Raw genomic sequence first — 26,782 nt, forward strand, 5'->3', positions numbered from 1 at the left:
CTTCTCTTTCTTCTGCATTTCACTAGCTAATATTTGAAGTAATAAATTTTACATGCATCTCTGAATTGCCATTAAATAACGAAGGCAAACTAAGACCAGTGTAGCTAATTTCTCAATTGTTTTGCTACCAAAGGTAAAAGACACGTAAAAGAAATGTAACCCCCCCACTCCCCAACCCAGGAAAATGGCAATAAAATATGCTTTTTAATATTTAAAATAAAGGGGCTCCTGGGGAAGGAATGTATGGAATACATACCGTGGTGTCTTTCCTGAGAGAGGTTTTCGGGTAGCTCTGAAGAGGATGTAACTGGTAATAACGGAGAACATCCCCCACATAGACAGAAACCGCCACCAGTATAATTTTATCGTGAAATATAAGGGGACAACCCACATCTGCAACAAGGTCACCAGCTGTCAGAGAAATGAACAGGAAGTCTCTTTCAATGACCAAGTGCCTGAATGGCATCTCCATTATTAAATGAGTCTGAAGCATCTCTGGGAGAACCACCTTCACCATCATGTCTGTACCATGCAACTGGTTCACCATCAAACTGTAAGCTTCCCTAGACAGACCAGGCTATGGGGAGTATGGGCACAATTATCTGAAAATTCCAATGGGAAACAATCCAAAATACCCGCCTTCTGTCACTTCCTTTCATCTGACTATTTTAGATGAAAGGCCTTTGGGGCCTCCATAGAGATGTGATTTTGGACAAGGGAGCCTCACTTTAGTTGTATAATTGGGGGTACAGATGCCTGCACTGCTTCCCTGCACTCACTGAGGCAGGGATCAAATGAGATCAGGAATGGAAAGCACTCTGAAAACCATACTGCACTACACAGAGCCCAGGGGCTTTGTTACTATCATGTACCCATATGAAAGTGACAGCAATGTCAAAGGAGGAAGTGGAGGTCAGAGTTTCAGAGAAGCCCCTGGGATGTCTTCTGCCTGCAGTCCCAGGGCACTCTGCAAGGTTTCCTGTTCATTTGGTGCATAAACCCTTTGTGATCTATGCCATTGACCTGAGTCCAAGTAGCCTTCAGAGGGTCCTTTAATCTGGTCCCATTCCCATAGGTCAGGGAGCAGGGCAGAGTGAACTGACTGTCTGTGGGTCACTGATGTGATATGGTTACCATAGCTACACTCCTATTCTTCGAAGCAGGCCTAGTACCAGCTAGCCACCCCTCTTGGGAAAAGCAGACAGCTTTAATCAATAGCAATACCCTTTGGTCTTTTATGTTTTCTCGCATTCAGACTAACCACCTATTATTTGCTCAGAATGAACATAAGGGGAATGGCAAAGAGGTTTTTGTCTCAAGGGTGTACGTTAACTAATTTTTAGTGGCAGCCTGCAGCGCTCTGTTGAGGATTCTGAGCCTGGATCCTGGTTTAGAGGTAAAGTCTTATGATCAGTTAATGAAGTCTGCCAGCAATGTGGGAAGAGTGGTTAGAGCTTGTTTATCGCATATTCATCATCCTGAGTATTAAAAAGGCTGCTGCCATTTGTTTTCTTTACCTTCTCAATCTTCGCAATAGAGAGGCTTAGAACAAAAGAGTCTATGGATATATTGTTGGATCCTTTAAACAGGTCTTGGTGATAATAGTCTAAGGTCAATAACTAAAGCTCTTGGACAGGACTTCAAGATAGAAATGAGAAAGGCAAGGCCACAGCCATTCTTCTTTCAATGTCAGATAAGAAGACATTTCCCAGGCTCATCATTCTCTTTTGATTGGTTCATCCTCATAAATGATCTGAAGTCTTCTTAGAATTGCTCTGAATCTTCTTTCAGAGAACCCTATAGTTGTTATCATAGATATGCACTTGAACAAAAACACACACGGAGCAAGTCTGAGGTGAGTATCTGAGGAGTTTGGGAACAAATCCTATAACTTAAATTTTTGTTTTTTTTAACTTCAAGGAATACTTTCAGGGAAAAAAATCCACTGTTTAATCTTGCCTCCATTTATCAGGTAACTGCTTTAAATTTCTGTCCTACTTTGTGGGTGTGGAAAATGAATGAGTTAGCACCTTTATGAAATTGAGATAAATACACATACACAAATAGGAAAAACAAGCTTTACTTAAGGAAGTAGAATAGTTTTCAAGAGGACCCGAAACCATATGCTAAGTAACGAAGACTCAAGATGTGCTTACTTAAGCATTCAGCAACTTTGACCCTCTGCTATTGACAGTAAAAGTATGCAGTACCATGGCCTGGTATGGTGGCTCATGCCTGTAATCCCAGCAGTTTGGGAGACTGGGGTGGATGGATTTCTTGAGCTCAGGAGCTTGAGACCAGCCTGGGCAACATGGCCAAACCCTGTCTCTACAAAAATTAGCCAGGCATGGTGGTATGTGCCTGCAGTCCCAGCTACTCAGGAGGCAGAGGTGGGAGGACCACCTGAGCCCTTGAGGTTGAGGCTGCAGTGAGTTGAGATCATGACACTGCACTGGGTGACAAAGTTAGACCCTGTCTTAAAAAAAAAAAGTGTGTAGCACCTTAACAAAAATCTCATCAGCATATTGGTCATTTATTTTCTGTAGCTGATTTTGGAGATAGTTCTTTATCATAAATTATACATTTGCTGACTTAAAAGATCATTACTTTTGGTAGTAAAGAAGGAAATGGACATGAACTTCATCTTTCAAAGTCTGATGATCTGTCATTTGCATTTTTCCTCTTTCTATTTTAAGAATTTGATTCATTCTTATATTTCCCCATAAAATACTGGAGTTTTTTAAAATAAAAACTTGAGTTGGTTCATTTTAATTCAGTGGAACTACTATGCTCTTATATTTTGTACTTTAGATCTAAGCCAAAATATAAGACTAATCAATTTCTTCTAATCCATGGAGTTACAATCCATGATAGTTTGGAGCTACAGCTGGACTATATTTTAATAAAACCAGTTCTCTTCCTATAGATCTATAAGTATGAACAATTTCTAGAAGATGTCAAATTTCTCTTGATGCCTAGATTTAATTAATAGTGAATAACAATGTTCAATGTACAGACATAGTACTTTTAAAAATAGGCTTTGGAGATCAAAAAGGAAAAGAAAGCAAAAAATCATTAGAATGTATTATGTATGCAAATATTTTCTTAACTATCTTTAAAATGTAACCCAGCACCATATTTTCTCAATATATGAAGGGAAAGTTCAGAAATTTGCTCTGTGAATTCAGTGATTGCATGGGTAGTCATTTTGAAATGAGAGACACATTTCATATCAATTTAAAAGATACTTTATCAATTTCCAGAGCAGTTAAAAGTTCTCATTTTAAGTAGTAACTGCCATATATGAAATGTAGGAATGCTGTCCCTCATAAATAAACACATGAAATACGTGAAATCGAGGCACATACGGAAGGAATGCCAGAAGGAAGCCTGGCATCTGGAACTCATTAATAATGCCACAGGGGTCACCATCTGGGCATGTGTGTATAAAACACATCTGCACTACTGGCAACGGGTAGCTCATGCATCTGGATCATATCACTCACGTTCTCCTAAACCACATATCATAGCAGGAGGAATTTCCTGATGAATCAGATGCTGCCCAAAAGTACCATGGTTTTTTTGTGTTGCCATGCACATAATGAACCTGAAAAGAATTACAGATCAAGCCAAAACAAAGATACCTTTCATTTGTCTAATTGTACAGAATGATGAATGGGCCGTGCAATATTAAAAGAAGGAAAGAGAAAGAAAGAAAGAGAGAGAGAGAGGGAGGGAGGGAGGGAGGAAGGAAGGAAGGAAACAAGGAAACAAGGAAAAAAATAAATATGTGTGTTCATTTCCTCTGCACTGCAAATCCCAAACTATCTGCAATCATTTGTGTGTGGAGGGTGGTGGGATGGTGGAGGGAGGGCATTGGTGTGCTCAGAGGTAAGCAGTAAATTATCATAAAAAAATACCCAGGAAACAATGCTGCTATTAGTAAAAGACAATGAAGGAGAGTGTGAATATAAAGCAAGTAGGAAGAAAGTATGGGTTGGCATGTGGTGACTCATGCCTGTAGTCTGAGGACTTCGGGAGGCCGAGACGGGTGGATCCCTTGAGGCCAGAAGTTTGAGACCAGCCTGGGCAACATGGTGAAACCCCATCTCTACTAAAAATACAAAAATTAGCTGGGCGAGGTGGCACACGCCTGGAATCCCAGCTACTCGGGTGGCTGAGGCGTGAGAGTTGTTTGAACCTGGGAAGCGGAGGTTGCAGTGAGCCGACATCGTGCCACTGCACTCCAGCCTGGGTAACAGAGCAAGACTCTGTCTCAAAAAAAAAAAAAAAAAAAAAAAAAAAAGAAGAAGAAGAAAATATTGAAATGGAATGTTGGCATAGACAAAGGTTCCTTAGAAATTCAGTTGGTTCAATTTTTTTAATCTCCACATCAATCTGGATGGCTGATTTTGTTATTTAAACTTTTAAAGGAGATTCTGCAATGTTATGTACATATGTATTTAAGTATGTATGTATTTGTGTCTTGCTTCATTTTAAAAAGATTTGAGCAGACACAATGCTTTATTGGCCCAGTAATATTTTCTAGTATTTCACAGCTATTAATAGGCAGGAAGTTTGATTTAAATAGAGCTATGCTTCAATCTGGAAAATTATTTGCACTGTTTTGAGGCAAGTTAATAGTGTGTCTGAAACCCAAGTTCTGGGCATGTAGTCATCAGGCCTTCTACTGATTTGTGAAGTCAGAGAAGATTCTTTTTTGGCAGTCTTCTGTCTACTTGCTGCAGATATGGAAAGTAACTGCACATAAAAGAAGGTGGAGAGGGTGATGTTGAATGAAATTTTATTTCTAGTTAAATGCTGTTCAAAGCATTTGGAAATGATTTAACTTTGAGGCTTTGCCTACATCTATAACATATCAAGATTACCAGCTGGAAAGGGAAAAATTCAAATACCCAGATGCTTGGACTATGCTGTGCTAAAAATGTGACTATTTGAAAACATCCAGGTATTTAGTAGTATCCCACATAAAATAAGAATTTTCCACCTTCTTTCCACTTTTGACATCACATAGGAGCAGTTAACATTATATTTCTATGCTTTATTTTCTAAATAAACCATTTCTTTTGCTTTAGGTATTTATAATAAGCTGCTCTGATATACACAGCTCCTACAGACCACAGAACATAATCTATCTAGACAAATTTAAAAGACCACTTCAGAAGACGGGCATACGTGTTAAAAAGTTGTATCTCAAAATATTCTGAGCTTTTTGAATTAGTCTGTGTCCTCTTTAAGTACATGATCTGAATTATGCATAAAAGAATGTGAAAATAATAATCCTTTATAATGAATAATACCTTCAGGTAAAAATAATATGTATAAATAATAATACATCCAGTGTACAAAGCTTTTACACATATTACTATAAGTGCACTTCCTACTTTTTTTCCAACTTCCATCCCTTGCTTTTCTGTAAACTCCCATTTCAACAGTAAGTAACCTGGCTCCCACTAGCTGCTATTTACTTAATTGTTCAATTCCTGTGTACATACACAGCAGTATGAAAATTTTTCATTTGTATCCCCATGGGGAACAATTTTATCAAGTGGAATACAGTGCTTTTTTGCAGTTCCTATTGCCTTCATCTTACAGACTCTGCTCATTTCCAAAGTTACTTAGAGACGGGACAATACTTTTCCCCTCTCTACCCTTCAGTGAGGTTGTTTTCCATATTTTTAATGCAGTTAGATCCTCTTGCACAGTCTGCATTTCTCCCTGGAATCCCCCAATCTCCTAAATGATTCTTAAAAATGTTCCTATTTTGAAGTCCAGTTTTTGTGCTGTACAGGTCTATGACATTTGACAAATGCATAATATATTGTATCCACAAATACAATATTACACAAATTAATTTTACTACTCCAAAATTCCTGACCTACTTATTTTCCTCTCTTCCCCCCAAACCACTGATTGTTTTACTGTCTCTATAGTTTTGTGGTTTTCAGAATGTCATATAATTGAAACCATACAGTATGTAGCTTTTTCACATTGGTTTGTTTCACTATGACTTGTTTCACCAAAGTTCATCCATGTCTTTTCATGACACGATAGCTTATTTCTTTTTATTATTGAATAGTATTCCATTGCATGAATGTACCACAGTTTATTTATCCAGCTTTTAAAGGATATCTTGGTTGCTACCAGTTTTGGGCAATTATGAATAAAGGTGCTGTAAATATTTGCATGCAGGTTTTTGTGTGAATGTAGGTTTTCAGTTTAACTGGGTAAATACCCAGTAGAGTGATTATATAGTAAGCCTATGTTTAGCTTTGTGGGAGACTGCCAAACAGCCTTCAAAAATAGCTTTACCATTATTTGCATTCCCAACAACGAGAGTTCCTGCTGCTCCACATTGTTATCAGTATTTGGTATCGTCAGTTTTTTGAATTTTAGCTATTCTAATAGGTGTGTAGTGTTATCTTATTATTACCTTAATTCTCTAATGACACATGATGAGATGATGAGCTCCTTTTCATATGCATATTTGCCATCTGTAAGTTTTCCTTAGTAGGAATTGATTAATTACATGTGTAATTAATTACATAAGTTAATCCAGATCTTTTGCCATTTTTAATGAGTTGTTTTCTCATGGTTGAGTTTTAAGTATATTTTGGATATAAGTCCTTTATCAGATATATGTGTTTGCAAATATTTTCTCCGAGTCTGGCTTGTTTTTTCATTCTCTTTTTTTTTTTTTGAGATGTTGTCTTGCTCTGTCGCCCCGGCTGGAGTGCAGTGGCGTGATCTCGGCTCACTGCAAGCTCTGCCTCCTGGGTTCACACCATTCTCCTGCCTCAGCCTCCCAAGTAGCTGGGACTACAGGCACCCGCCACCACACCCAGATAATTTTTTGTATTTTTTAGTAGAGACGAGGTTTCACCGTGTTAGCCAGGATGGTCTCGATCTCCTGACCTAGTGATCTGCCCGCCTCGGCCTCCCAAAATGCGGGGATTACAGGCTTGAGCCACCATGCCCGGCCTCATTCTCTTAACAGTATTTTTCCATAGCAGTTTTTAATTTCAGTAAAATCTACCTTATTTATCTTTTCTCTGATGGATCATGCTTTTGGTACCATATCTAAAAACTCATCATCAAATACAAGTAAACCTAGATTTTTTTCCTATGCTATCTTCTCAAAGTCTTATAGTTTTGCATTTTACATTTAGGCCCAAGATTCATTTTGAATTAATTTTTCTAAAAGGTGTATTGTATGTTCTGTGTCTGTGTCTATTTTTTTTTTTGCATATGAAAATCCAGTTGTTCCACAACCATTTGTTGGAAAGACTATCTTTTCTCTATTGAATTGCCTTTGGTCCTTTGTCATGGATCAGTTGACTGTATTTGTTTGGGGGTCTATTTGTGGGCTCTCTATTCTGTTCCATTGACCTATGTGTCTATTCTTTCACCAGTACCATGCTATATTTATTACTTTAGCTTTACAGTAAGTCTTGAAATTGGGCAGTGTCAGTCCTCCAACTTTGTCTTTCAGTGTTGTGTTGTCTGTTGTGGGTCTTTTGCTTTTCCACATAAACTGTAGAATCAGTTTGTTGATATACACAAAGTACCTTGCTGAGATTTTAGTTGAGATTGTGTTTAATCTATAGATCAAGTCAGGAAGACTGGGCATATTAATGATATTGAATCTTCCAATCTATGAATATGGAATAATCTTTCCATTAATTTATATCTCTTTTCTCTGTATAGATCCTGTGCATATTTTGATAGATTTATGCCTAAGTATTTATATTTTTTTGGTGCAACTGTAAATGGTATTGTGTTTTAATTTCAAATTCCAATGGTTCATTACTGGTAACAATTGACTTTTGTATATTTACTTTGTATCTTCCAACCTTGCTATAATCACTTATTTCTATGAGTTTATGTTAGTTCTTTGAGATTTTCCATATAGACAATCATGTAAGATGGTTTTAATTTTTCTTTCTAATATGCATACCTTTTATTTCCTATCTTGCTGCACTAGCAAGGACTTCCTGTACAATGTTGAATAGGAGTGGTGAGACAGGACATTCTTTCCTTTTTCCTTATCTTAGAGGGAAATCATCCAGTTTCTCACCATTAAGTATGTTAGTTCTAGGCTTTCTGTAGGCACTCTTTATCAAGTTGGGAAATTCCCTTTTATTCCTAGTTTGCTGAGAGTTTTACATGAATGCATGCTAGACCTTGCGAAATGCTTCTGCTACATCTATTGATATGATCACAGGACTTTCTTCTTTAGCCTCTTGATGTGATTATTTACATAAATTGATTTTTAATTGTTGAGTCCGCCTTTCATATCTGGAATAAATCTCACTTGATTGTGGTATATAATTAATTTTATACATTGTTGGATTTGACTTGCTAATATTTTGATGAGGATTTTTGGATTTATGTTTTTGAGAGATTTTGGTCTACAGTTTCCTTTTCTTCTAATGTCTTCATATGGTAAGACTTGAAATTGGGCAGTGTCAGGCCTCCAACTTTGTCTTTCTGGTTTTTTTATGAGGGTAATGCTGGCCTCAATGAATGAATTTGCAAGTACTCCCTCTGTTTCTATTTTCTGGGAGAGATTGTAGAGAACTGGTATCATTTCTTCTTTAAATATTTGGTAGAGTTTACCAGTGAAACTCTCTGGGCTTGGTGCTTTCTTTTTTGGAAGGTTATTAATTATTGATTGAAATTTTAAATTGATATAGGCCTATTCAGTTCATCTATTTCTCCTTGTGCGAGTTTTGGTATAGTTTGTGTCTTTCAAAGAATTAGCCCACTTCATCTAATTTATCCAAATTTGTGGGCATAGAATTGTTTGTAGCCTTTTCTTTTTATGTCCATGGGATCAGTAATGATGATCTCATTTTCTTTTCTCTTTTTTTAGGGAGACAGGGCCTCACTCTGTGACCCAGGCTGGAATGCAGTGGCATAATCATAGCTCACTGTACCTCCAACTCCTGGGCTTAAGCAATCCTCCTGCCTCAGCCTCCTGAGTAGCTAGGACTACAGGCACATGCCATGATGCCTGGCTAATTTTCAAATTTTTTGTAGAGATGGGGTCTCATTATGTTGCCCAGGCTGGTCTTGAACTCTTGGCCTCAAGTGATCCTCCCACCTCAGCCTCCCAAGTGCTGGGATGACAGGCGTGAGTCACTAAGCCTAGCCCAATTTCTTTTATAATATTAATTATAAAAGTAATTTGTGTTTTCTCTTTTTTCTTCGTTAGTCTGGCTAGAGGTGTATCAAATTTATTGATCTTTTCAAAGAACCAGCTTTTGGTTTCATTGTGTTTCCTCTACTGATTTCCTATTTTTAATTTCATCAATTTTTGCCAAAATTTCTATTATTTATTTTCTGTTTGTTGTAGGCATAAATTACTCTTCCTTTTCTAATTTCCTCAGGTGGATTTTTAGATTTTTGATTTTAGACTTTTCTTCTTTTCTAATATATGCATTTAATGGTATAAATTTTCCTCTAAGCACTGCTTTTGCTGCATCCCAGAAATTTTGATAAGTTGCATCTTCATTTTCATTTAAATTATTTTAAAATTTCTCTGGAGTTTCTTCTTTGACCCATGTGTTATTTAGTATTATGTTATTTAATCTGCAAATATTTTTGAATTTTCCATGCTTTCTGTTATTAATTTCTAGTTTGATTCATTGTGGTTTGAGAGCATAGATTGTATAATTTCTATTCTTTTAAATTTATTTTGGAGTGTTTTATGGCTCAGAATGTGGTGTATTTTGGTGAATGTTCCATGTGATGTCAAGAAGAATATATACTCTGTTGTTGTTGGATGAAGTATTCTATAAATGTCATTTAGAGCAAGCTGATGAATGGAACTGTTCAGTCAATTATGTCCTTACTAATTTTATGCCTGCTTGATCTATCAACTACTAAAAGAGACATATTAAAATCTTTAACTATAATGGCCAATTTGTTGCTTTCTCTTTGCAGTTCTATCAGTTTTTGTCTCATATATTTTGATGCTCTTTTGTTAGATGCATACATATTAAGAATATCTTCTTGAATAACTGACCCCTTTATCATTATGTAATGCCCTTTCTTTCTTCCTTCCTTCCTTTCTTTTTTTGAGGCAGAGTCTCACTCTGTTGCCCAGGCTGGAGTGCAGTGGAGAGATCATGGCTCATTGCAGCATTGACCTCCTGGGCTCAAGCCATTTTCCCATCTCAGCGTCTGGAGTAGCTGGGACTACAGGAGCGTGCCACTATGCCTGGCTAATTTTTAAATTATTTATAGAGATGGGGTTTCATCATGTTACCCAAGCTGGTTTTGAACTCCTAGGCTCAAGCGATCCTCCCTCCTCAGCGTCCAAGTAGCTGGAACTACAGGTGCATGCTGCTACACCTGGCTAATTTGTTTTTTTTTTTGGTAGAGATAGGGTGTCACTTTGTTGCCCAAGCTGGTCTCGAGCTCTTGGCTCAAGCAATCCTCCTACCTTGGGCTCTCAAAGTGCTGGAATTACAGGCATGAGCCACTGTGCCAAGCCAAATGCCCTTTCTTATCCCTGATAATTTTCCTTGTTCTGAAGTCCACTTTGTCTGAAATTAATATAGCTGGTCCAGCTTTCTTTTGATTAGTGTTAGTATGGAATATCTTTTTCCAAATCTTTACTGTTGATATATCTGTAACAACATATAATTGCATCTTGTTTTTGAAAATTAATCCACTCTGACAATCTTTGTATTTTAATTTTTATATTTAGACCATTCACATTTGAAGTGATTATTGATATAGTTGGATTAATATCTACCATGTATGTAACTATTTTCTATTTGTTGCACTTGTTCCTTGCATCTTTCTCTCTCTCTCTCTGCCTTTTCTGGTTTTAACTGGGTATTTTATGAGATTCCATTTTCTCTCCTCTATTAGTATGTCAATTATACTCCTTTACAATTATTTCTAGTGGTTTCTCTAGAGTTTGCAAAATACATCCATAACTAATCCAAGTCCATTCTCAAATAACACTATACAGCTTTGTTGGTATTATAGGTACCTTATAACAGAAATCCCAATTCCTCCCTCCCATTTCTTATAATACTGCTATCATTCATTTCAGTTATCCATATAACATAATCACCCAATACACTGTTCCTATGTTTACTTTGAAAAATTAATCTATTAGAGGAATTAAGAATAAGAAATAGGGCCGGATGCGGTGGCTCACGCCTGTAATCCCAGCACTTTGGGAGGCCGAGGTGGGCGGATCATGAGGTCAGGAGTTTGAGACCAGCCTGACCAACATGGTGAAACCTCATCTCTACTAAAAATACAAAAATTAGCCGGGTGTTGGGGCAGGCGCCTGTAATCCCAGCTACTCGGGGGGCTGAGGCAGGAGAATCGCTTGAACCCGGGAGGCGACGGGCACAGTGAGCCGAGATCACGCCATTGTACTGCAGCGACAGAGTGAGACTCCGTCTCAAAAGAAAAAATAAAAAAAAGAAAGAAAGAAAAAGTTTTATTTTATCTCTATTTATTCTTTCTCTGACATTCTTTCTTTCTTTATGTAGATTATCTGAATTTCTGGACTAAATCACTTTACTTCTTTCTGAAGAACTTTTAAGAAACACTTCTTACAGGCCAGAACTACTGGTAATGAATTACTCATTTTTTGTTTGCCTGATAAAGTCTTTATTTCTCTTTCACTTTGAAGTGAATTTCTCTGAATATAGAACCCTAGACTGCTGGGATTTTTTCTTTCAATACTTTAAATATTTTACTTCACTTTCTTCTTGTTTGCATGGTTTGTTTTTTCCCCTCTCTGGCTGCTTTTAAGGTTTTCTCTTCATCTTTAGCTTTCCGTAGCGTGAATTTGATATACCCAGGTATAGATTTCTTGGTATCTACCCTACTTGCTGTTCTCTGAGTTTCTTGGATTTGTGGTTTGGTGTCTCCTTAATCTTGAAAAATTATTGATCATTATTATTTCAAATATTTTTTCAGTTCCATTATCTCTTTCTTCTCCTTTTGGTATTCCAGTATGTGTATGTTATATTTTTTGAAAATGTTCCATAGTTCTTAGATATCCTGTTCTATTTTCTTTTCACTCTTTTTTTCTCTTTGCATCTCATTTTGGGAAGTTTCTACTGACATTATCTTCAAGCTCACTAATTCCTTCCTCAGCTTTGTCCAATCTATTGATGAGGCCATTCAAGACATTCTTCCTTTCTGGTACCATTTTTTTTTTATTTTTTGTTTTATTTTTAGCATTTTAAAAGGTTCTTTGTAAGTTTCCACTTCTCTGATTACATTACCTATCTATACTTGGATGTTGTCTACTTTTTCCATTAGAGATCTTAGCATATTAGCCATAATTATTTTAAGTTTTATTTTATTTTTAATTGAAAAATAATAATTGTATATATTTATGAAGTACAATGTGATGTTTCTGTACATGTATACATTATGAAATGATCAAATTGGGCTAATTAGCATATCTATCACCTCAAATATTTATCTTTTTTTGCAGTTTTAAATTTAATTTAAAATTTAATTTTAATTTTAATTTAATTTAAATTTAAAATTTAAATTTAATTTAAAATTAATTTTTTTGCAGATTTAAAAATCCTCTCTTAGCTATTTTGGGACATTCAATACATTTATGTTAACTACAGTCACCATGCTGTGCAATAGAATACCAGAATTTATTCCTCATATCTAACTGAAACTTTGTACTTGTTTACCAATATCTCCCCTTTCCCCATCTACCCACCCCCCATGGCCTCTGGTAGCCACCATTCTACTCTACTTCTGTGAGTTTGACTTTTTAATCATAATTATTTTAAATTCCTGGTCTGATAATTCCAAAATATCTGCCATATCTGAGTCTGGTTCTTTGTCTCTTCAGACTGTGTTTTTTTTCTCCTTCTAGCATGACTTGTAATATTTGGTTGAAAAGCAGACATGATGTATTGAGTAACAGAAGCTGAGATAAACAGGCCTTTAGTGTGAGGTTTTGTATTAATTTGGCTAGGAGTTGGGCTGTGTTTAATGTTTGCTGTAGTTGTAGGTGTCAAAGGCTTCAATTTCCACTAGTGTCCTTGTTTCTGTCTCTGCTGTTGTCTTTGGGTTTCCCTAAACATTCCTTCTTATATAGAGTCTAAGCCTTGCAGCTCTTTCAGCTCTAACTTTTGGCTATTACACTGGACACCTGTTGATGTGGTGGCAGGGTGTAATGCTAGTGGGAGCATTCTGTTATCATATGGTCAAGTCTCTTTTAGGCCTGTGTCCCTGGGGTGGCCTTTACAAGTGTTTCTCAACTATTTTGTTTCCCCTTAGGTGACACAGGAAGGCTAGAGGGAGCTGGAGTTGGGTTATTTCTCTCCCCTTATATTGGATGAGGCTCTGATCAATCTTTTCCCTTGCTGTGGTAGGCCTTGTTTTGGAGAACATTCTGGATCTGCTTCAAAGTGGTCACTTTTTCCCTCCCCTGCTGGAAGCATGAGAGCACTTCTTGGGTTTTTATCGTAAGACCCTGGTGGAGTAGCTGGAGGTAAAACCTAAACAAAATTTGGGGTCCCTGACTGTGGCTCCCAGGAGTTTCTCACTCTCACACTACTCTATGCACTGCTTCCAGCAATCCTTCAGAGTTACTACATTTGATATGGCATTGTCGCTTCTGCTTTCAGGGAGGAAATCTCAGCTGTGATTTCCTGCATTCACCTGTCTCTCTAGATTTTGAGGTGGTGGTTTTCCCTGTGACCTTAATTCTCTGACAGGTCCAAGAAAAGCCATTGATAATCAGTTTGGCCCGTTTTTTTCTTGTTGTAAGATAAAAGTGCTGACTTCCAAGCTTTTTATATGTTGGAGCTGAAACCAGAAGTCCTTCCTATTTTTTAAAATTTCATCATTTTAAATATTAGGAAACAAAGGCTCCTCGTGGTTAAATGAGTAGCTAGAATCTTCCCACTTCTAAGCCAGTACTCTTTCCTTTCACCATCCTGCCACATTAGGTTGGTGCAAAAGTAATTGCTGTTTTTGCTATTAAAAGTAATGGGAAAAACCACAATCACTTTTGCACCATCCTACTATATCTCACAAAATCAGCCCAGGAAAATGTCCTCAGAAAAAGCATGAGACTGAATAGCTGGGCATGGAGGCTCACGCCTGTAATCCCAGCACTTTGGGAGGCCAGCCGAGGCAGGCGGATCACCTGAGGTCAGGAGTTTGAAAGCAGCCTGGCCAACATAGTGAAACCTTATCTCTACTAAAATAAAAAAATTAGCTGGGCGCAGTGTCAGGCACCTGTAATCCCAGCTACTCAGGAGGCTGAGGCAGGAGAATCTCTTGAACCTGGGAGGCAGAGGTTGCAGTGAGCCGAGATCATGCCACTGCACTCCACCTGGGTGACAGAGTAAGATTCTGTTCAAAAAAAAAAAAAAAAATTGAGGCAGAATAGAAGGGGGTGGCAAGGCAAGATAAGCAGATGTACTGTTTTGAAAAACAACAATTCATTATCTCCTCATAGAGGATGTAAAGCAATGGTTGAGCATTCTCTCTAGCTTTACAAAAGTGTCCAGAAAAGGATTCTTTTATTATCAAACTGCTTTTACAGCATATGATTACGTTTGCACAAATGTTATATACAAACAGTATCTCTTGGATGCTTTCGGAGTCAACTAATAGTACTGAACACTTACTATGGATCAGCCACTGTACTAGAAATTCAGAGATATTTAATGAGCTTGTTCTTGATATGAGAGCAAGTAACTAGTGAGGTTGGATTCTAGCCTCTCTGCAACTAGTTAGTTATATGCCCTTGGCCAAGGTTTTTAATTTCTCTGAACTATATTTCACAAAGGGGATAAAAAATAATTACCTCTCAAGGTAACTGAAGTAATGTACAGAAAGCACTTATCACAGCTGTAATAATAATAGTAATTTATATATAAATTTATATATAGTAATTTTATGTATAATTATTTTGAATATTATAGTAATTATAATATATATTAATATGTTACTAATATTGATAGAGGTTACAATATCAAGTCATGGAGATAAATTTCACTATGTAGCTCCTTGTAGAAAAGAGCCAGCAATATTGTGAATCTTATAAACATGTTCAAAGCTCTCAGTAGCTAGTCTTATATATGCCAAGAAAAACAATTAAAAGCTAGCTTCTCTCTGGATAGGGCAATTTAGGTCAGCATTTGTGGACACATGTCTGTCAAATTCCATCCCAAGGACTTTAAATTCAGTAGTGTATTAGGCCGTGGTTTTTTGGGATATTGTTCACCCAAGTATAAGAAAGCTGGAAACCAGTGTTAGAATAAGCTAGTGGTACTCTAGGAACAATTTCAAGCTCAAATAGTTGCAGACATCACCAAGAGTGCCTGAAATGGCTGTGCTCTGATGACCACTCTGGAGGTGAATCCCCAAGAAGGAATGCAAAGCATGGGGCAAAGTCAAGACTGCAGCATGGGAAAACCTGGCCTCTCATCTTGAGCCACAGATTGAGTAGTCCCTCAATAGAGACATGCAGGGGAATGGGGCTACTCAGCCTGTTCCTTTGGGACAATACCAATAATTAGATGGATTGATGTGCAAAGAAGTAGAATATATTCCAGAGACCAACAAAGTCTATGAGCTAACCCAGCAGTGTCTCAAGGCACCACGAGACCTGAATCTGTCCTTGACTATGGTGGGGGCAACTTTATGCAGGCTCCTGGCTTTGTCCAAGTGCTAGACAGGATCACCATGATCATTATCATCATGAGAGGCATGATAACAGGCACCTGGTCACCTCCAAGGTGATCCTTAGGACTACAGAGCCCCACTGGGTAGCCATAAAACATAGGAGCTGTGTGACAGAGGGACATAGACATAGCAACCTTAGAGAGCAAAAGTGGGGTGACTAAAGGAGTCAGGGGGAGGTGGCAGTCAAAAGCAAGTCCCTGGAGAGGCACTGCAGGTAGCACAACTTGTGCAGTTAGCAACAGGAAACAACTCAGATGACTCCAGCTAACCAACAGAGGTCAGGGTCCAGGGTGTCCACTTAGTCCAGTGTAGCCTGAGTCATCTAAGGTCAGACCCTTCAATGGCCACAAGTCCTTAAAGGGGATTCTGAGGCATAGGCAGGTCTGTCTTTGGCCAGGTAGAGCCAGTGTGTAAGTGCCACACTTACACTTACTGGTGCAGTGACACACACCCTCCAAGAGTTGACACAAGAGCAGCTGCTTCAAATATAAGACAAGGATGGTCTTTGTGCATATGCCACCTCAAAAATCATCAAATCTGGCCAGGTGCAGTGGCTCATACCTGTAATCCCAGCACTTTGGGAGGCCAAGGTGGGTGGATCACCTGAGGTTAGGAGTTTGAGACCAGCCTGGCCAACATGGTGAAACCCCATCTCTACTAAAAAATACAAAATTAGCCAGGTGTGGTGGTGGGCGCCTGTAATCTCAGCTACTCGGGAGGCTGAGGCTGGAGAATTGCTTGAACCCGGGAGATGGAGGTTGCAGTGAGCCGAGATCGCGCCATTGCACTCCAGCCTGGGCAACAAGAGCAAAACTCCATCTCAAAGAAAAAAAAAATCATCAAACGAAAATGTTGCAGGAGTGGTGCGACACAGTGCGAGTCAAGGTCTCCTGGAGCATTGTTTCCTTTCAAGGTCAGGGGGCTTCCTATGCAAAATCCACACCTGTGTTACTATGGAAAAAGAACATTTTTTTCTACATCAATTTAGAGATAATGATTAATTATAAAGAAAGAATGCATAAGGCTATGAACTGATTCCTTATGAATCCAGGTTTCTTCCTACATGAGGACTCTAGAAATTTTATCTTAGATACTTCCATTTTGCAGATAAGGAAACCATAGTTAAGATATATTTAAAGAACTTTTCTTTGATATGAGTGAAGAACTAGTGAGGTTTGATTCTAGTTTCATTCACTTAAAAACATTATCCAAGTGCAATATAAAGCATGTTTATTATAATTGATAAGACAACGGTGACATGGCAGAAAATGGATACATTTGCTTTAAAACAATAAAATGAGATTCCCCTTTCTAAAGAAAATGTTCAAAATTGCCTAAACTTCAATATAATAGAGAACTCAAAAGAATTCCTTTAGACCCTGTACTATATAGGAAATAAATTCTATGACAGGTAATAATAAAATAATATATTGGTCTAAGTCAACACTTCATATGTTGCAGGCAAGTTGAGTCCCTCAGTCTCTATAATGGCCATTCCAAGACCCAGAACCATGTAGAGTGTTAACTGAGGACCTTTTCCCTTGGCAACACTTCTCCATTTAATCCATGTTTGAATCTAAACCAGAGGATTTTAAAGTGTGGTTCCAGGACCGGCAGCCTCAACATTACCAGCACCATGAGGGAACTTGTTAGACATGCAAATTCTTGGGTCCCTATTGAATCGGAAACTCTACGGACAGGACCTGGGAACTTGATTTAACAAGCTCTCTAGATGATTCTGATGCACCCTGCTCTAACCATTGAGAAATACTACTCTAAACATTATGATGGCAAGGTCTCAGGCCCAACAAGGCCCACAGTATGACTCTGGCTCTGGTGGTGAACATGCTTGAATGAGATTGGTCTGTGAAAACGAAATCTTGTTCCATGTTGCTGAGGTCAGTGCAGTGTGTGCATGAACACATTTCCATGGATATGCAAACCATTAATGCCAAGATAGTTTACTGCTAATGAAACAACATTAGACAGTGTCTTAGTCCATTTTGTGCTGCTATACTAGAATATAACAGATTGGGTAATTTACAATGAAAAGAAATTTATTTCTCACAGTTCTGGAGGCTCAGAAGTCCAAGATTGAATGGCTAGCATCTGGTAAGGGCCATCTTGCTGCATCATCTCATGGCATAAGACAAGAGGGCCAGAAAATGAGAGAGAGAAAAGGTGGCTGAACTCATCCTTTTATAAGGAACCTACTCCTGCAATAAAGGCATTAGTCCATTCATGAAGGCAGAGCCCTCATGACCTAATTGCTTCTCATTAGGCCCCACCTCCCAACACTGTTGCATTGAGTATTATGTTTCCAACACATGAACTTTGGGGGACACTCTCAAACCACAGCATTCTGCTCTGGCTCCAAATTCATGTTTTTCTCACACATAAAATGTATTCATTTCATCCCAATTGCCCCAAAGTCTTAACTTGTTCTGGTAAAAGTCCAGTGTCTCATCTAAATCAGATATGGATGAGACTCAAGGCACAATTCATCCTGAGGCAAATTCCCCTCTAGCTTTGAGCCTGTGAAATTAACAAGTTCTCTTCTTCCAAAATAGAATGACAGGTCAGGCAGAGGATAGACATTCCCATTCCAAAAGGGAGAAATAGGCAAGAAGAAAGGAGTAACAGGCCCCAAGCAAGTCTAAAACTTAACAAGATAAACAATACTAAATCCTAAGACTTGAGGATAATCTTCTTTGACTCCATGTCCTACTTTCTGGGCATAGTGAGTTAGGGTTTGGAACCTTGAGGCCTCAGGAACAGCCTTGCCCCCATGGCTTTGCTAGGCTTAGCCCACACAGCTCTCACAGGTTGGAATCTCATGTCCATAGCTCTCCTAGGCTGGAGTTGCATGCTGCATGCCCATAGCTCTCCTAGGCTGGAGTTGCATGCTGGTAGTTGTATAGTTCTGGGACTTGGGGGCATCCCCACCCCGAAGGGCTCCCCTAGGCCTAGTGAGGACTCTCTGCTATGGCTGTGACTCCACACTTCTGCTGGGCATTGTCCTCCTAGGCACTCTCTGTGGCAGCTCTGCCCCAAGACGTCTTTGCCTAGGCCCTCTGGTTGTCTGCAACATCCTTTGAAATCTAAGTGGAGGCTGCCATGGCCTCACAGCATGTGCCTATAGAATTAGCGCCACCAAAGTTTATAGCTTGTACATTCCAGAGCCACAGGTTGAGCTGCACCTGGGCTCCCTGGAGCCACAGCTGAAGCAGCCAAGGAGAATGATGCTGGAATTCAAGGAGCAGAGTCCTGAGCTGGCCCTGCTCACTGGTCCTGTGTAGGGCACAATGGGGAGTCACCCCAAACCATTCTGCTCTCCTAGAGCTCTGGGCTTGTGATGGGAGGGGCATCCTTGAAGGTCACTGAAATGCCTTCAGGGTCATTTTCCTGTTGTCTTGATTACTTGCACCTGGCTTCCTTCTAGCTGTGTTAATCCCCTTTATCAAAGGGTCACTTGGCTGTACCCTTGCAAGCCTTTTTATTCTTTACGTAGCCAGGCTGTGAGTTTTCCAAATTTTATATTGTTTCTCTTTTACTTATAAATTCCATCTTTAAATCATTTATCTCTTCTTTCATTTTACTATATGCAGTTAAAAGAAGCCATGCAGGTCCTTCAGTATATTGCTTAGAAATTTCTTTCACCAGATACCCTGGTTCATTGCTCTTAAATCTGCCTTCCATAAAGCCCTGCAGCATGGACACAGTTAAGCCAAGTTCTTTGTGACTTTATAATAAGGATGGCCATTACTTCAGTTTCCAATACGTTGTTCCTCATTTTCTGTCTGAGACTTCAGGAGAATGGCTTCTACTGTTCATATTTCTACCAACATTCGGACCATGACCACTTAAGTGATCGATAAAAAGTTTCAGCCTTTCTCTATAGTTCTTTTCTTCTTCTGAGCCCTCACCAGACTTGCCTTTAATACTCCATTACAGCAAGACCAGCTGTTTCTAGCCTGCTCCTTCAGACTCTTCCAGCCTCTGCCCAATTACACAGTTCCAAAGCTGCTTCCCCATTTTCAGGCATTTGTTATAGTAATAGCCCCACTTTTTGGTATCAATTTTCTTTCTTAGTCTGTTTTCTGCTGTTATAACAGAATACCACAGACTGGGTAATAAATAATAAACAGCAATGTATTGCCTCATGGTCGAGGCTGGAAAGTACAAGACAGAGGGATTTGCATCTTGCAAGGGCCTTCTTGCTGTGTCATCTCATGGCAGAAGGTGAGAAGGCAAGAGAGAATGAGAGAGAAAATGGGCCCACATTCATGTTTTTATAATAAACCCACTCCCACAATAATTAATGGCATTAATCCATTCACAGGGGCAGAGCCCTTAAGGCCAAATCGCCTCTTATTAGGCCCCACCTCCCAGCACTGTTGCATTGGGGATTAAATCTCCAACACAAGAACTTTGCGGGATACATTCAAACCATAGCAGACAGCCTAAACCATTTCTTTTGGCTATTCCTAATCCTCCTTTTCCTGGACTGTTGGCAGAAGTTGTTCATGCATGAAAGGAAAACTGGTTTACTTAAACCAGGGTTTTTCAGTCTTGGGACCATTGACATTTTAGGCCAGATAATTTTTGTTGTGGGGAGCTGTTCTGCATTGGAGGATGTTTACCAGCATCCCTGGCCTCTATCCACCAGGTGCCAGTTGCAACTTCCCTCCCCTTTTCACCCCCCACAAGTCTTGACAGTCAAAAATGTTTCCAGACATTGCCAAATGTCTCCTGGGAGTGAAATTGCACTTGGTTGAGGACCACTGACTTAAACCAAGGCAGTTCCTTCAAAGTGCTAACCAAGGGAGAACATGTCCTGGAAAAAAACAATCAAGCTGATACAAGCTGGAGCAGGCTCCCAGCAGCCACGGGGGTGACTCACATTGTAGGATCGGCCATGCCTCTGTCTCCACTGAACCAGCACTATCTGGGCAATGACCAGAACGCAGAGGAAGATCAAGATCATTTCCACGTGCATGGAATCGTGGCCCCGGTGCATCTTGTACATCCTCTCCTGCTGCAGGCTGGAACCAGCAAAATGAGGTCATCTGAAAAAGCCCTCAACCTTGTGCATTTAGCAAAAAAAAAAAAAAAAAAAAAAAATTAACAAGTTTGGCTTACAAAAAGCAACAGGGGATTTCAAATATAAGGGTTGGTAAGCTTTGATTGTAAAGTTTTTCTAAGTTTTTCTTGGTTTCTTCCCTTTCGCTAGATCTGGAGAAGGAGCAGCTGGGAGGAGGTGCCTGACTCTCTTAGCAAAACCAGTTCCTTTGCTTTCCCATGTGGTTGGCCTCTGCCTTGTCTTTTAAGTTAAGTGATGGGGCTAAAAAAACTAATGATCCCAGGAGGACCTGGGGTCCAGTCCCTGATCTGCCACTTCATTGCCTCACAACCTTGGGGAAGTCATTTATCCTCTCTGAGCCTCAGTTTCCTCATTTGCAAATTTCAAATAACCATCCTTCTGTAACTGACAAGGGTGTTTTAAGACTATAAAGCACATGTTATTTTATTTGTGTCTATATGAGGAATAATTATTATTGAGCTGCATCGTATGAAACTTCAATTTTTGAAAGTCAAAAACAGTCAAACGTTGGTAATTTTAAATCATTTGCTACTATTTCAAGTAAAAGGAAACCCTGCAGATGGTGCTTATGCCAGAGGAGAGAATATTATCCACGGGGCAATGGAAAGCTTCTGAATGAGTTGTGTAAATTGTTACAGGACTATTATAGAGAGAAAGAATAGGCTTAAGTATTATCTTAGACATTCACAAACATTCCCATGATGGCTGAATGTTCCCTTTTTAGTTGGATGCTTAGTTTTGCACAATTATAGAGAAAATCAACAAAATAGTTTGTCATCTGGTTTGATGTTCTGGGGTAGCCTTGATGAAAACCTAGAGCAGTGGTTCTCGACCTTGTCTGTAAGGTAGGAATCACTGGGAAGCTTTAAAAAAACCTTAACCCCCCATAACCAGATCAATTAGATGACCATTTCTGGGTGTTGGGGGCTGAATTGCACCCTCTGAAAATTCATACACCAACGTCCTAATCCCCTGTACTTCAACATGCCAACCAAAACCTGCCAGCACCTTAATCTTGGACTTTCAGCCTCCAGAACTGCGAGAAAATAAATTTCTGATTTTTAAGCCACCTATTCTGTGGTATTTTGTTATGGTATTCCTAGCAAATTAATACAGATTTGCAGAATGGGATGTGACATCAGGAATTTTTCAGGCGTCCCATGTGATTTTAAGGGGCAGCCAAGATTGAGAACCACGAGCCTAGCAGAAGAGAAAGAGGCCCAGGGTCAAGATGAGTGAACATGGGGAAAAATTATGAATGCCGTCAATTACTTTCTACATACTGGTTATCATTATCTTTCATCCCTAGTGTGGCACCATCAGTCACAAAATCTCTTAAAGTTAAGTTTCCACTTACGTCTGGTTACAGTATGCAGTTAGCTAGTGCACCACCCAGAAAACACCACAAGTTAACAGTCTGTGCCGTGAGACAGTGACCTTTTAAAGGCACTTGATGGGTATGTGGGTTGGGTTCTCTCCCTCTGCCAGCATTTCTACAGCTACTCCAAAGAGCGGTGAATGCCTCAGAAAAGGGTCTCATCCAAATCCCAAGGGTGCCCCCTGCTGGAAAAGGTGTAGAAATCAGCCCACAGAGCCCAGTAAATACTCCTGCTCAAATTCAGTTTCTTTGAAAGGGATTCTCAGAATGTCAGTGCTGGAAGTTACCATAGGTGGAATCAATCTCCCTCATTTATCAAATGACGAAGCTGAAATCCATATCAGGTAAGCAACTTGAATAAAATTACATGGCTCTTAGTCTCTCTATTGGAAGTTGAGCTCAGGAGACAGGAATGATTTCTGGAAGCTCATTTAAACAAATAAACAAACAAACAAGCAAAAAACAAACTTGTTCCCCTGAAGATATGGGAAGAAAAATGAAAAGAGTACAAGTGCTTAGTTGTGGTTTATACAGCTCCAAATCTAAAATAGCTATTTAATATTCTATATAATTAATAGACTTTGAACTTAGGGCATATAGATAAAAGAGTGACTTCATCATCAGTCTAAAATAGGACTTGCATAGATATAAAATAAAATATGCTTTATGAGATTAATCTATTAATCTATTATATCAGACTAATCTATAATAAAAATGCATCTCAAATTGGTTAGCCTATGTTGAAGTACTTTGAAAAGTATATATTGGTGTACAAATGTAGTAAGCATTTTCTTTTTTGAGTAGGAATACATCCAAAATTGACTCCTGTAATACAAAAAAGGAGGAGCTTTTCATTCTTATTTCACTTCATGTGGTGCTCACAGGGCCCAATGGCCGTACAGTATGCACCAGAACACAGGGGCAATGGTATAGGAAAAAAACCAGTGTATCTTGTGCCTAAAATAAATAGTAACTTGACACAGCCATATTTTGAAGGATATATTAATCCACCTTTGTGGGACTGCATGATCTTTTCCTACAGATCATGCTGTAGAAAACAGATGAAATCCATGCATTTTGGTCTATAGTATTTGTGTATCCTACCCCATCTTCTCTATCCTGGAAAATTTACAAATAAAATGATGACTTCATTCATTTTGTCAACTGTTAAGATAAAAATCTAATTTTTAGCAAAACAACTCTTAAAAAATACTAATTACTTACTTCCATGCGTCTTCTGCAGAAAGCTTTGTATGAGAGAGCTGAAAAACATAAAAAGGGCCCTTATCAAAAAATGTCCTTATTTTCTTGGTTTTTCTGTGAAAGCAATATATGGGAAACCCAGACCATGAAAAATAACAATGCCACATAGTATTTGAATAATTTGGGATAAAAGTCCTAGTAAAATAATTTGCTTACAGAACTAAAACAACACAAACAAAAAAAGAGTAATCAGGTCACTATTAGTAAATATTTGATCCTGTTCCTGGATCAGAGAATCAGATGAGGCTCCATTTCAGTGGTTTTTTTTGGCAAATCAGTCAAAGTTACAGAGAGTGGTCTCCCAATAGTCCATGCTACTCTGGCTTCTAGGATATGAAGTATGAGTCTGAGCATCCCGAAAAAACATCTGTTTTGCTGGTATCTTAAATGATTGCAGTGAGTAAATATCTCCAATCTCAGTGAGTAAATATCATTTCCAAGTTCAAAGTTTCAGAGACAGAGCTGACCAGAGGCTCCATTGATTTGGAGCATTCTTGTACGCTCCTGTTAAGAAGGCATCATTACTGACCCCTGGGAAGGGAGTAATCTGGGCTTGTGCCCTTACAAATTGCTGGAAAGCACAGAGATCATCTCCAGAACCATGCTTTTTGGATGACCTGCAGAGTCCACCCATGAACTACCTTTTCTAGATTATTGCTAACCCACTACATTTGGTCATTTGAAACCTTTAAGGCCAATCATTGGAAAGACATAATCATGTAACTTTGGTGGAGAGCACAGAAGAGCATAGACAACCAATGTTTTTGCCCCCAAAGCAGAAGTTAGCAGAAAGGGACCTGTGGAACAAAGGAGGAGACTCATGCACCTTGACTACCTGAGGCTTGCTTCACTCCTGGAACTCAACACTTGAGCCCAGCTGTTGTGACTTCCATTTGAACATTAGGGACCCACCTGGTGGGATCACCTGGGGGCAGGGAGCCATGGAGAAGTTGCCAGTATTACCCCCTGTGCCACCCACTTCTTCTTTCCTGGCATCACCCAGAAAGGTCCTGGCATTGTGCAAATATTGCCTAAACTTGTACTTTTCTATTTCATCCAAAGCCTTGTTCTCTCTTAAACATGAGAAAGAAAACCTTAAAAGTACTGGAAGAAAACATGGGTAAACATGTTTATAATTCTGCAGTGGAAAAGGCATTTTTAAGTATAATGTAGAGCCCAGAAATTATAAAGTTAAAAAAATGACAGATTTTGAGGACATTTAAAATAAAATACATTATAGTCCTCAATATTTGAAAGGCAAATTGAACTGGGGAAAGCATAACATGTGAGGGGCAAAAAACTAATAAGCATATGTAAAAAGGGCTTTTATAATTTAATCAAAAAGAGACAGTCCAAAAGGGCAAAGTACATGAATGAGAAATTCACGAATTGAGATATACAAATGACCAACAAATTTATGGAAAGGTGTTCAAACTCACTAGTAATAACTGTGTTTAAAAAAAAAGTAAAAACGAGGACTTCTATTGAAACATGGTAAATAAAAAAAGTGCACTTACCTCCTCTCCCTCCCCAAACACCACTAGAACAATAGCAAAAGGACATAAGCCTCCAAGTCCAAGGAGAATGAGAGGAGTCCAGAGCAGCCAATTCTGAAACTGACCAGCAGATGGGCCAGCAGAAAGGGACACTGGGACACCATAGGGCAAAAGACACCGAAGCCCACCAGCATGCAGGCAGTGCAGAGCAGAATGTGTGTGCTAAGACCCTCAGGAGGGCTGTGGATTGCAGGGTCCTAGGGCATCTAGAAGTGGGGGATGCAACCGGGATTAGTAACAGAAGGTTCACTGAAAGTCAGTTTAAGGTTTGGAAGCCCCCACACTAGCAGAATACTAGTGGTTAAACCAGAGGCACAGGCTGAGAGGCACCAGGCATGTGGAGGGAGAGCAGAGGACACTGGCAGCCCTCATCTGAGTCTAGAGAGCCCTAGCACCATCCTCCCTGGCAGCATCACCTCTAGATCAGACTGCAGGGGCCCTGCCTTGCTTTAGAGGACCCCAGACATCTCAAACCCTGAAACACAAAATAACTGTGTTTTTATCTTTTCTCTCTCTCTCTTTTTTTTTTTCTTTTTTTTCTGAGGTGGAGTCTTGCTTTTGTCGCCCAGGCTAGAGTGCAATGGTGCGATCTCAGCTCACTGCAACTTCCACCTCCCAGGTTCAAGTGATTCTCCTGCATTAGCCTCTTGAGTAGCTGGGACTACAGGCACCTACCACCATGCCCGGCTAAATTTTTCTATTTTTAGTAAAGATGGGGTTTTGCCGTGTTGGCCAGGCTGGTCTCGAACTCCTGACTTCAGGTGATCCGCCCACCTCGGTCTCTCAAAGTGCTGGGATTACAGGCATGAGCAACTGTGCCCGGTGTCTTTTCTGTCTCTTAAGAAAATATTTTGAGTCCGGGCGCGGTGGCTCACGCCTGTAATCCCAGCATTTTGGGAGGCGGAGGCTGGAGGATCACGAGGTCAGGAGATCGAGACCATCCTGGCTAACACGGTTAAACCCTGTCTCTACTAAAAATACAAAAAATTAGCCGGGTGTGGTTGCGGGCGCCTGTAGTCTCAGCTACTCAGGAGACTGAGGCAGGAGAATGCTGTGAACCCGGGAGGCGGAGCTTGCAGTGAGCCAAGATCGTGCCACTGCACTCCAGCCTGGGCGACAGAGCGAGACTCCGTCTCAAAAAAAAAAAAAAAAAAAAAAAAAGAAAATATTATGAAAGTCTGGTAACTGATTGAGTGAGTAGACCTTGACTGGAGAGAGATGATGTAGGGCTGACACCCCAGGGGGCTGGCAGGTTGGTGAGAAGAAAAAGAATAGCCTGTGCTCTGGGAAACTGGAGATAAAAGTTTTGAAATTTGCCCATCCCAAACCATCTAAGTGGGATCTTGGCTGACCAGGCTCCTCAATTAACCGCAGTGAGGTAGTCTGGGAGCAGCTTGGAACTGCTTGGAAATCCCGAGTCTGAAAAGTGAGATGTGTGGTGGGAGATCCTATCTACCACAGCTTCCTTGGGAGTCAGTGGGGTCAGTCTGCATCCCTGGTTTAGGCACTGTAATGGGTTGAATGGTGTCATCCCAAAAGATATGTTTGAGTCCTAACCCCCAGTACCTGTGAATGTGATCTTATTTGGCAATAGGGTATTTGCAGATGTAATTGAGGACCTCAGAATAAGACCATCTGGATTTAGGGCAAGTGCTAAATCCAATGACTAGTGTCCTTACAAGAGAAAAGAACGGAAGATTTGACATCCAGAGACAGACACAGAGTAGCAAGGCAGAGTAGATGATGGCC

General features: G+C 39.6%; 1 protein-coding gene across 4 annotated transcripts in view; it reads right to left on the bottom strand.

The window, feature by feature from the left end:
- The window catches only part of RNF175 (ring finger protein 175), a 49,658-nt gene that overhangs the window by 17,665 nt on the left and 5,211 nt on the right, over positions 1-26,782 (bottom strand). For 2 of the 4 annotated variants that reach the window (XM_063664220.1, XM_054485746.2), the window contains exons 2-4: positions 23,439-23,476; positions 20,636-20,777; positions 257-411 (exon numbers count right to left, since the gene is read on the bottom strand). In XM_063664220.1, coding sequence (XP_063520290.1) covers positions 257-411; positions 20,636-20,777; positions 23,439-23,476 — 335 coding nt within the window. Of the gene's footprint in view, positions 1-256; positions 412-20,635; positions 20,819-23,438; positions 23,477-26,782 lie in introns of all 4 variants that reach the window. The other 2 variants (XM_054485745.2, XM_063664221.1) reach the window with 2 other exon arrangements.

Source organism: Pongo pygmaeus, chromosome 3 (assembly GCF_028885625.2).
Source record: "Pongo pygmaeus isolate AG05252 chromosome 3, NHGRI_mPonPyg2-v2.0_pri, whole genome shotgun sequence".
NCBI classification, from domain to species: domain Eukaryota; kingdom Metazoa; phylum Chordata; class Mammalia; order Primates; family Hominidae; genus Pongo; species Pongo pygmaeus.